The sequence below is a fragment of the Hemiscyllium ocellatum genome, chromosome 8 (assembly GCF_020745735.1).
Source record: "Hemiscyllium ocellatum isolate sHemOce1 chromosome 8, sHemOce1.pat.X.cur, whole genome shotgun sequence".
NCBI lineage: Eukaryota > Metazoa > Chordata > Chondrichthyes > Orectolobiformes > Hemiscylliidae > Hemiscyllium > Hemiscyllium ocellatum.
In genome coordinates this window covers 118,842,851-118,853,880 of record NC_083408.1, presented here as the reverse complement: position 1 = coordinate 118,853,880, position 11,030 = coordinate 118,842,851, and the positions used below count along the sequence as shown (strand labels likewise).

Genomic DNA, 11,030 nt, shown 5'->3' with positions numbered 1-11,030 from the left:
CCATTAATGGGTTCAAATCATGCCATGGGTAAAAAATTAGGTCTGCAGATGCTGGAGATCACAGTTGAAAATGTGTTGCTGGTTAAAGCACAGCAGGTCAGGCAGCATCCAAGGAATAGGAAATTCGACGTTTCGGGCATAAGCCCTTCATCAGGAATTTCCTGTTCCTTGGATGCTGCCTGACCTGCTGTGCTTTAACCAGCAACACATTTTCAACTCAAATCATGCCATGGCAGATGGTGAAATTTCAATTCAATAAACATTTGGGAATGAGGGTCTAATGTTGATCATAAATCTATGCACTGTGGGCAAATCTCATCTGGTTCACTAATATCCTTTAAGGGAGATGCCATCCGTCCCCGTTCTGGCCAACATGTAACTCAGACCCAGAGCAATGTGGGTGATTCTCAACTGCCCTCTGGGCAACAGATGCTGGCCAAGCATCCCGTGAATGAAGAAATTACCGCTAATTGTGAGTCTCACTCTATTAATTAGGATGTAATTCTGCTAATTATGGATAAAAATCCGTTAATTGCGGACGATTTCGTTAATTACGAGTATAATTCCGCTGGTTGCGGGAAGGTGGCGCTGGGCTGTCGGATGTTCCGGGAATCCCTTGGCGCCAGTTTGTTGCGTCGTTGGCCTGGAAACGATGACGTCATGTCACTCCATATATGGACATCGTTTCCTGGCCCGTGTTTGGGAATCCCTGAGCGAGAGAAAATGATACAGCAGGAGAATGAGAGGGGAGGGAGCCCTGGAGAGAGTACACTACAGGTTAATGAGAATGATACTTGAACTTCACGGGTTAAGGTCTGAGGAGAGATTACATGTACACGAATTAGGCTTTTATTTAGAATTTGGAAGGTCTGATCAACGTCTTCAGGATATTAATAACAGGAAAAGACAGGGTAGATAAAGAGAAAAAAAACGAAAGAACTGCAGATGCTGTAAATAAGAAACAAAAACAGAAATTACTCAGCAGGTCTGAGGAAGGGTCACTGACTCAAAACATCCCTGTTTGTGGATGCAGTGCGTATCATGCGGCTGCTTTGTCCTGGATGGTGTCAAGCTTCTAACAGTGTTGTTGGAGCTGCATCCACCCAGGCAAGTGGGGAGTGTTCCATCACCCTCCTGACTTGTGCCTTGTAGCTGGAGGAGAGGCTTTGGGGAGTTAGGAGAGGTACTGTGCACAGTATTCCTAACCTCTGACCTGCTGTTGTAGCTTCTGCGTTTATGTGGTGAGTCCAGTTCAGGTTCTGCTCAATGGTAATCCCATAGATGTTGGTAGTGGGGGATTCAGTGGTGCTAACATTAATTTCCCAAGACAGTAATCAACACCTAATTCAGCCGAGGGAATTTTAGATATTTGAACTCATTCTGTTTCAGTCTAACAGGTGAAATCAGGTTAATACAGAAGCAGTTTCCCCTTGAAACGAATCATTACTGGGATACAATGTTTCTTGGGCACTGACAATTACTGGGATATAGATCCCTGATCTTTGAGCAATACAGGCTATCTATACTGTTCAGTCTGTAGTTCACCTGATGGTTGTTTAGTCAAGTTGGTGGGACAGCTAGTTTATGATGCAGAAGGACTCCACCAGCGTGGGTTCAATTCTTGCACTATCTGCAGTTTCAATAAAGGACTCTCCTGCTCAACCTCTCTCCTCACCTGCGGTGTGATTACTTGAGCGATTGTGAAGACGTTTACCATGATTTTACCTGCCATGGATTAGCTACTCATTGTTTTCACTAGAGCAGCAGGGACAGAGATGTGACCTGATAAACGTTTATAAACGGGAGAGGCATGCAATGAATTGTCAGTCTCTCTTTCCCCACCTCCCAAAAGGTGGAGATGCTATAGTCAGTGGCCTAGTTTAAAGGCGAGGGGGAAAACTAAGAGAAATGTGAGGGTGGTAAGTGCCTGGCACAGTGCCAGGGGTAGTGTGAGAAGCACAGATGTTAAAAGTTTAAGTAGTATTTAAATATGTAAACCGAATACAGGGATTATGGATCACATGCAGGCAGTTGAGATTAGTTCAGAATTGTATGATGGTCAGCACAGAAACAGCTGCAGAAAGGCCCGAGTCACATGACCAGTATGCAGTCAGGAATAAGAGCTAATAGAATGTTTCGGAAACCAATGACAATCGAATATTCAAGGTTACGTTTCAGTTGTCCTGCTCCTAAAAAAAGTATATCCCTTTTTGTCTGACCCATGACCAGCCTGGTGATTAATAACCCACACAGATAGCAACGCCAATCTTTGACGTAAATCATTTTATTAATGTTAGCACAAGGCAAACACTTGGAATCTCATGGAAAATAGAAAAAATAAATATCTGTACAAATAAATTAAACCGTTTTCATGGAAAACTGATGTCAATATCCAAGACCACTGAGCACAATGAGGAGCAGGGTACATCGTTCAAAAATAAACTTCTACAATAAGTTAGATATATTATATAACACAATATCGCAGTAATGTAGATCCGACTAAACACCGTCTGGAGGCCAGTCTAGCACCGTGTCTCTGGCTGAGTGAGTGTGTGTGGAGCTCCAGTCCAGGGGGTGGGATGTGAAAGCCAGTCTCATGCATTTCCCAGGCTGGTGCATGCAGCTCTGGAGAGCTGGCGTGTATATGTCCGTGTCCTGCATCTTCCTACAAAGCCAACAGGGTGGGAGAGTTCAGAGAGTCGGAGGAATGGTCACTGCCGATCACAGGGTTGAGAGAGGAGCCGCACTCCGCCAGCTCGGGGTAACTGAAGGCGAAGGAAGAGGAGTAGGAGCCGCTCGGGGTGGCGGGCAGGACAGGGGTACACAGCGGCTCACACTCGGCAGGCAGTGAGGAATACAGAGGCTCCCAGTCGGCTAGGTTGATCAAATCCACATCGGGGACTGAGCGGCCTGTGTCCATGCTGTTCAGTAAGTCTGCTCCCAGGTTAGTGTCCAGGCCCGGGGCCGGGGCTGGGGCCGGGGGCGCTGCAGGCTCGGAGTCCGCTCCCCCCATGCTGCTGGCCGGGAGTCCCAGGGCCTCGGAGTCTGGAAGGCGACAGACCGGCCGGTGAGCGGCCAGAATAAACTCCAGCTTCTCCTTCTCCTTCAGCAGCTCCGCGATCTCCGTCTCCAGGACAGACTTCTCCCCTTCCAGTTTCTCCGTCTCCTGCGGGAGAAACAAACCCGGGGGAGGGTCAGAGGGCAGCTCACACACAGCCAGACATTCCCCACCCCCCCCCCACAACAAACACCCCCACCCCCAAAACCCAAACAAACCCGGGGGAGGGTCAGAGGGCAGCTCACAGTCAGACATTCCCCACCCCCAAATCCCTCCTCTCAGACAAGTCAACGTCCTCCCCCTCCCCCCTCTCCCCCCCCCCCCCCCCCGGGGAAAGACGGTGGGGCCCAGGTTTCAGCCTCAGCCAAGCCCTGGTCCTGAGCCAGGAATGTGCACCTGGGGAGGGGGCTTGATCCCGGGTCAATGGGCCATTGGAGCCGGTACAGGCTCGATGGGCTGAATGGCTTCTTCCCACACCGTGGGGTTTCTGGTTTCACCACCTCCCCCGGAGCAGTCCATTCTCTCCCCACCCCCCACCCCCACCGCACCGTAAGCCACACTCACCGTCTGCAGGCTGTCGGTCAGCTCCCTCCGGCGGTTCCTGCATTTAGCTGCCGCCAGTTTGTTCCGCTCCCTCCGGACCTTCCGCTTCTCCTCATCCTCGGGACTCAGCTGCAATAGAAGGGGAGGGGGAAGACAGTGAGACCCTGGTTCAGACTGCAGCACCACTTACCCCCAAACACTGACCCCCTCAGCTGTATCACCGAGGGGAGACAGACCCAGGTTGAGAGCAGCTGCCCCCTTCCCAGGCTGCACTGGGCAATAGGGAGGGGGCAAGTGCAGAGAGATGCCCCCACCTCAGGGTGTCTTATACCAGGAACCCCCCCCCTCCCAGCCGGGTGTCAGCAGGTCTCACCTGGTCAGTCTTGCCCCTGCGGCCGGAGTATTTGCTGGTGAGCCGGGCTCGGTACGGGGCTCCGGGGCTGTAGTCCTGCCTGGAGCCGGGGCTCAGGGTGGGCTGCACCATCCACTGCAGCTCGGGCCGGCGGCTCAGGGCGGTCAGAGTGGGGGCCAGCTCCGAGCCGGGGTCCTGCACAGAGAGAGAGAGGGGGAGACATGAGCAAACAGCTGGCACACACTCCCCAACCCCCCCGGGGGGGGGGGGGGGGGGACGGGGACAATGTGGGGTCACCACTTCTTCCCCCCCCCCCCCCCCCCCCGGGGGGAGAGAGACTGTTTTTGTGAATGGAGTTGACGTCACGCGGGTTATTAATAGAGCGGCGGTGATTGGTTCAGAGCGAGCGCGTCACTCGCCCCAGACGTCACACTTTACGTGGATTCTCCCGGAACCGGAGTGACCTGCCCCTCCCCCACCCCCCAAACAAACACTAAATGGACCCCCCCCCCCCCCGGGAGTTATTGTTTACCCCCTGTCCCAGTCTCTCCCCCTGCCGGGGATTGGTCACCCTCCCGCCCATCCCCCGGGGAGGGGGGTGTTTACCCTCCCCCCGTCCCAGTCCCTCCGCTGGTGGCCAGTGTTTACCCCCATCCCGTTACCCTCCTCCCCGAGGGGAGTGTTCACCACCTACACCCCCCCCCAGCCCATCCCCCCTCCCCCCAGTGGGAGATGTTTGCCTCCCCCCCCGTCTGCCCATCCCCCCCCCCGGGAGATATTTGCCCCCTCTCCCCCGGGAGGAGATTTTGCCCCCTCTCTCATTCCCCCTCCCCCGGTGGGGGATATTTACCCCCCCCTCCCCCAGCGGGAGATGCCCCCTCCCCCCGGGGCCCTCCTGTACCCTCTCGGTCACTTACCGAGGCGCGGGCCGGGCTGCCGAGGCTGGAGAAGGAGTCGGCGGGTGAGAAATAAAACGGGTCGCCGACGGACGGAGAGTTACTGCAGCGGGAAGCGGAGTCATACTCGGTGCTGAAAGGCTGGAACATGGTGCAGGATTCCCCCGGGCTGTGTGCCTGTGTGTGCCGGTGCTGGAGCTCTCTGCGGTGGGGTCTCAGCCTCTGTCTCTCCCTCTGTCTCTGGGCAGATCCCGGGTGTCTCTCACTCCACTGTTTGCTGTGTCAGGTTCGGAGCCGCCGCCTTTTATTGGGTTCCCGGCGAATGACGCAGACTGGACGGTTCCATCATGTGTGAGAGAACGGGGGGGGGGAATCCCCTTCACGCAAACACCACAACCACCAGAGACAGGAGGGAGGGCAGGCTCCGGACGGTCAGAGGGACTCAGGGTCGAGATCAGCCCCGTGACTCAGTGAGGAGCCGCCTGAGCCGCGGGAACCGCCGGTTGTGCTCGGTGCTGTCGGCTCGCCCACCCCCGCGCCGACTTGGTGCGGCCCTGCACCGGGAATCCACTGACGTAGATGCCCTTATTTGGAGCGAGGTCCGGAAAGCAGGAGAAATGGGGTGGGGGGAGGGGAGAGAGAGCCGGCGGCACAGCAAGATCCCAGGCTCTTAGCCTGGAGTCTGCAAAACAACAACAAAACATATGGGCAGGAACAGAAATAAAACTGAGGCCGTCTCTGTGGCCCAGGATGGCAGCCGGCCAGTATTCTGTCTCAGTCTCATCAGCCACATCTCTCTGTTTTTAGCCCGGATTTACATCTGACCCTGACCCATCACCAAAACATTTATAACTTTTATTCTCAGCTGTCCGTGTGCAGCGTGTAAGCAGTGCGCAGTGGTAGCTGCCATGCCCAGCACGGGCTGATACCTTTGCACCATTCAGATCACATTCACGGGCTGTGGATATCGCTTGGAGAATGAACTGCCTTCCTGAATTGCTGCAGTCTGCGTGCTATGGGTACGTCCATAATGCTGTCAGGGAGGGCGTCCCAGGACTCTGACCCAGTGACAGTGAAGGAATACCAAGATTTTTCCAAGCCAGGATATTATGTGGCTTATTCTCTTTATTTTAACATTGTGAGACGGGCTGGTAGTATTGACAAACTACCTGCTCACTGCAGGAAAAGGCACTCTGCCTTACCTGAACTTACAAAAACACAGAAATGGGTCCCTGTCTTTTTTTTCTATTCTTTCTTCTTTTTTTCCCTCATCAGGATAATTGCAAAAGTACCAATCAAAAGAGAAAAACATGACTTTTTTTAAGAATGAACAGAACCTCTATATGTCCATTTTTTTTCTTTTTATTTCTCTTTTTAATTTCTTTTTTCCTTCTTTTTACCCCCACATTACCACCTAACTGCAGTAGTGCTTATTTATGGGTCCCTGTTGTGTGCGCTTGACACTTCAACCAATTGAAGACTAAGAATCAGCACACTTTTTCATCCCGTATAAATTATTTACTTTGAAATTTTCTATTCTTGCAGCTGCCCTGATGAGTGAAGATAAAAAGAAATGTCAACAGTGTATCTTTTTACAGCCACACTCACACACAGGAAATCTTCAGGCAGATGTCCAGAGTTTGGTCAAAGAGCAACATTTTAAGGAACCTCTGAAAGGTGGACAGAGAGGTGATAACATGTAGGAATAAAATTCCAGAACTTACACCCAGCTTTCTGAAGGACCACTCACTGATTGAGGCTGTTTTGGGGAACTACTAACAATCTGGGGCTGGAGGAGACAAGACAGGGTGTGAGTGGTGGGGTGGTGATGGGAATTCATGGAGGGATTTGAAAACAAGGACCACAACCATTTACAACATACATTAATGACTTGAAGGAAGGAAGTAAATGATGAAGTTTACAGATGACTCAAAAATAGGTGGAAAGACAAGGTCTGAGAGGGATACAGATAGTTTACAGAGAGATATTGATAGGTTAAGTAAGTATGCAAATGGCATATAACGTGGGAAAATGCAAAGTTGGTCATTTTGGAAGGGAGTACAAAAGAAATGAATATTATGTAAATGAAAAAAAGCTGCGAACTAAAGGGATTTGGGGAAACTTGTGCACGAAACACAGAAACCAAGCACATAGGTGCAGCTGGCAATCAGGAAGGCTCATGGAATGCTGACCCTTATTTCAAAGAGTTTGGAGAATAAGAGTAGGGAAGTCTTACTGCAACTGGTCAAGGTGCTGGGGAGAGCACATCTGGAGTACTCTGAGCAGTTTTGGTCTCTTATTTAAGGAAAGGATCATTTCATTGGATGCAGTTCAGAGAATGTTCACGAGGGTGATTCCTGGCATGGAGGGGTGTCTTAGGAGAAAGGTTAAAAAGATTGGGACTCTACTCATTGGAGTTTATAAGAATGAGAGGTGATCTCATTGAAATACATAGGATTCTTAAGCAGCTAGGCAGGGTGAATGCTGAGAGGATGTTTCCCCTCGTGGGAGTGTCTAGGACCAGACAGCATAGTCTCAAAATAAAGAGGTGTGAATTTAAGACTGAGATAAGGAGGAATTTCTTCTCCCGGGTGTTGAGTGTCTTTGGAACTCCTTGCCACAGACAGCAGAGTTCTTGAGTATATTTAAGGTTGATGTAGATAGATTCTTGATCAGGTGGAGAATCAGTGGTAACGGGGAAAGGACAAGAAAGTGGTCGTGAGGAATGTCAGATCAGCCACGATCCCATTGAATGGCAGAGCAGGCTCAAGAGGTCAAATGTTCCTCCTGATCTAATGGCATCGATTTCAAGTCACGTACAAATGAAGCAAAGGTGATGTGAGAAGAATTTGTTTCACTTTTAGACCTCATCACAGCCTTGGATAAACATATGGATGAAAATGGAATGGTGTTGGATAGATAGGGTTCCAACTGGTTCCACAGTTTGGCGCAACATCAAGGGCCAAAGGGCCTGTACTGCACTGTAATGTTGTATGTTCTAAGTTTAAGGTTATTGGGGAAAGAATAAAAGGAAGCCTGAGGGGCAATATTTTGACACAGAGGGTAGTAGGCAAGTGGAATGAGCTGCCAGCAGAAGTGGTTGAGGTGAGTGCATTAACAACATTTAAAAGCCATTCGGACAAAAACATGAATTGGAAAGGTTTAGAAGGATATGGGCCAAGTGCAGGGAAATGGGGTTAGCATGGATGGACATTTTGGTCAGCACGGACCAGTTTGGGTCAAAGGGACTGTGTCCATGATGTAGGGCTCTGGGACTCTAATTCTGTAACTGACAACCTGGGGGAGACCACTGATCAGAAATGAACTGAACTGGACAAGCCATACAGGTACAGTGGCCACAACAGCAGGTCAGCAGCTGAGAATTCTGTGGCTAGTAACTCACCTCCTGACTCCCCAAAGCCTCTCCACCATCTGCAAGGCGCAGATCAAGAGTGTGATGGAATACTCCACACTTCCCTGGGTGAATGCAGCTCCAACAACATTCAGGAAGCTTGACACCACCGAGGACAAAGCAGCCTGCTGATGGACAAATGATTTAGCTCTCCATTTTTAGATCTGACAGAGCAACTTAAAACACTATCAGGTTATGTTCTCATTTATCAAAAATGTTCACTATGTCATCATCATTTTAAGATGCTAACAGAATACTCACCTTCATGTTGTACTACAAACAATCTCCTCACCCTGTCTCTTCTAGCCTCTCCACCAAAAACAGGAGTAATGAACCCATGGACATCTCTGTCACAAAGATTGAAAGTGTTAAGTCAGCTGCCTCTCCTGTGTTCCTCCCTGAGCTGGAAGATTTGTTTTCAGATGTTTCGTCACCATACTAGGTAACATTATCAGTGAACCTCCAGATGAAGCAATGGTGGCATGGCCCACTTTCTATTTGTGTGTTTAAGTTTCCTTGGGTTGGTGATGTCATTTCTGGTGATCCACATCCATAGGAAATGATATAGCTGATAATGTTACCTAGTATGGTGACGAAACATCTGAAAACAAATCTTCCAGCTCAGTGAGCAAACCTACATCCAGAATGTCAACCTGAACTACAAATCTCAAAACTCGCCACCATATAGACATTTCTGTTGAGTGTAAATTTCCATTGAGTGCATATTTCTATGGAGCTTATGCACTCATTGAGTGTATATTCTCATTGACTGTACATTTCCATGGAGTATATCCTCCCATCAACTGTAAATTTCCTTTGAGTATATATTTGCATTGAATATATTGACACTACTTGAGACAATATTCCCAATGAATACACATTCCTATGGAGTGTATACACTCATTGAGTATATATTCCTGTTAAGTGTATATTCCAGTTATGTACGCCTCATTTTTCACTTAAAGTACAACATCCTGCCATATTGTATCTGTTACCTAGTTTGCTTCTTCCATTATTGTTCACTGTTTCTGTCTGAGTGATAGAGTTTGCAGGAGGTGAGATTACAATGTTAACCAGGTGATTTGTCATCCAGTGACCTCTGATGGTTACTTATACCATCAGCTGGCTGAATCTGTGGAAGCTGACAGTAAATTTATTCATCTGCAATTCTTTTGGTCAGGATACAGACATAGGTCATTGTGTACAAACTGGAAAGGAAACTTCAGCTGTCCAGTGGGATATTCTAATGTACTTTGCCATGGCTTCACACCTAAGAGTTATTGCAGCCTTCATGTCAGGGGAGGCCTTCATGTGTGGAGACAGTGAGGCACTGCAGATGCTGGAGATCAGAGTTGAGAGTGTGGTGCTGAAAAAGCACAGCAGGTCAGGCAGCATCCGAAGAGCAAGAGAATCGAAGTTTCGGGCAAGAGCCCTTCATCAGGAATTATGGGCTTCCTGATGAAGGGTTTATGCCTAAAACATTGATTCTCCTGCTCCTCGGATGCTGTCTGACCTGCTGTGCTCCTCCAGCATTACATTCTCAAACCCACCTTCACATATGGGCTTTACACAGAGAAACATAGAAAATATGAGCAGGAGTAGGACACTCAGCCCATCGTACCTGTTCCACCATTCAATATGATCAAGGACTGATCATCCAACTCAGACCCCTGTTCCCACTTTCACCCTATACTCTTTGATCCCTGTAGCCCTAAGAGCAGTGGCTAATTTCTACATTCGATGTTTTGGCACCAAGTGGAAAAAGCTTTGGACAAAGGGGAAATGATTCAAGAGGTAAGATGCACAGTTACAGAAGCAAGAGCTGGGAGTGTGTTTGGAAGAGTACATACCAACAGGAGAATGGGTATGGGCAGACTACGAGAGCAGTGGGGGAGCACATAGGCAAGTGTTGGATGGAAGTGGGTTGTGGTGTGTGGTGGGTTTCTGGGGTGATGGCATGTGGCATTTGAGGAGGCAAGGAGAGTTGACAGGGTCTGAGGCAGAGGGAATTTGGGAGGATATAGTCAGGGAAGTGAGGTTTTGTATGAGAGGAGATGGGGCTGCACTGAGATTGTTGAAGTTTGAGGGGTGCAGGTTTATGTAAGTGGGCTTTGAAATTTTCCTGGTTACCTTTTGTAATTTTTGTTGTCTGAGTGCAAGGTTTGTCTGCTCCCAGGAACCAGCAGCTGCCAGTAACTGCAGTCTGGCAGGAGTAAGCATACTGCCCCCACATTGGGCCTCTCTAACCGCACTCCCTGACTGACAGCCTTGTGTTTTCTGGGAATCCCTCTCCAGGAGAACCAGAAATAGTCTGTGAGTTCCAATCTTTACCACAACACAAGCTTCGATTACTGGCTCCAATCCCAGACATTTACAATGATCACAGCAACACATCAACTGTGCTAGCAGTGTCCATCCTTACCCCAGGGAGACATTCCTCCAGTGGTTGAGTTGTAAGCAGCTGGTAAACATTAAATTGAAAAACTGCATTTCCTCAGAATATAATCTGACCAAATGACAGTGTATCGTGTAAAGAGCAGCAAGAATGAGATCGACATGTGGAATTAATTAGAGCTAAACAAGAAATGCCAGAAATATTTACCCAATAACTTTCACTAACAGTAAACCAAGTCCCGTGCGGTAAAACTTTATATTCATACAGTGTACTGTGCTGTTAATGAGACTGTCTTGGTCATTATGTATGCACATATTTTATTGATTACCAGAATCAAACATAAATTATTCAGCATGCTTTGACTATGTGTTAAG

At 48.9% G+C, this 11,030-nt stretch overlaps 1 protein-coding gene across 1 annotated transcript; it reads right to left on the bottom strand.

The window, feature by feature from the left end:
- Positions 1-2,268: 2,268 nt before the first annotated feature.
- Positions 2,269-5,136, bottom strand: LOC132818022 (protein c-Fos-like). The gene is made up of 4 exons (XM_060828624.1): positions 4,871-5,136; positions 3,975-4,148; positions 3,623-3,730; positions 2,269-3,166 (listed from the first exon to the last, which is right to left on the bottom strand). The coding sequence occupies exons 1-4, from the start codon at positions 4,997-4,999 to the stop codon at positions 2,666-2,668; spliced, it is 912 nt and encodes a 303-aa protein (XP_060684607.1). The 5' UTR covers positions 5,000-5,136; the 3' UTR covers positions 2,269-2,665.
- Positions 5,137-11,030: the final 5,894 nt, after the last annotated feature.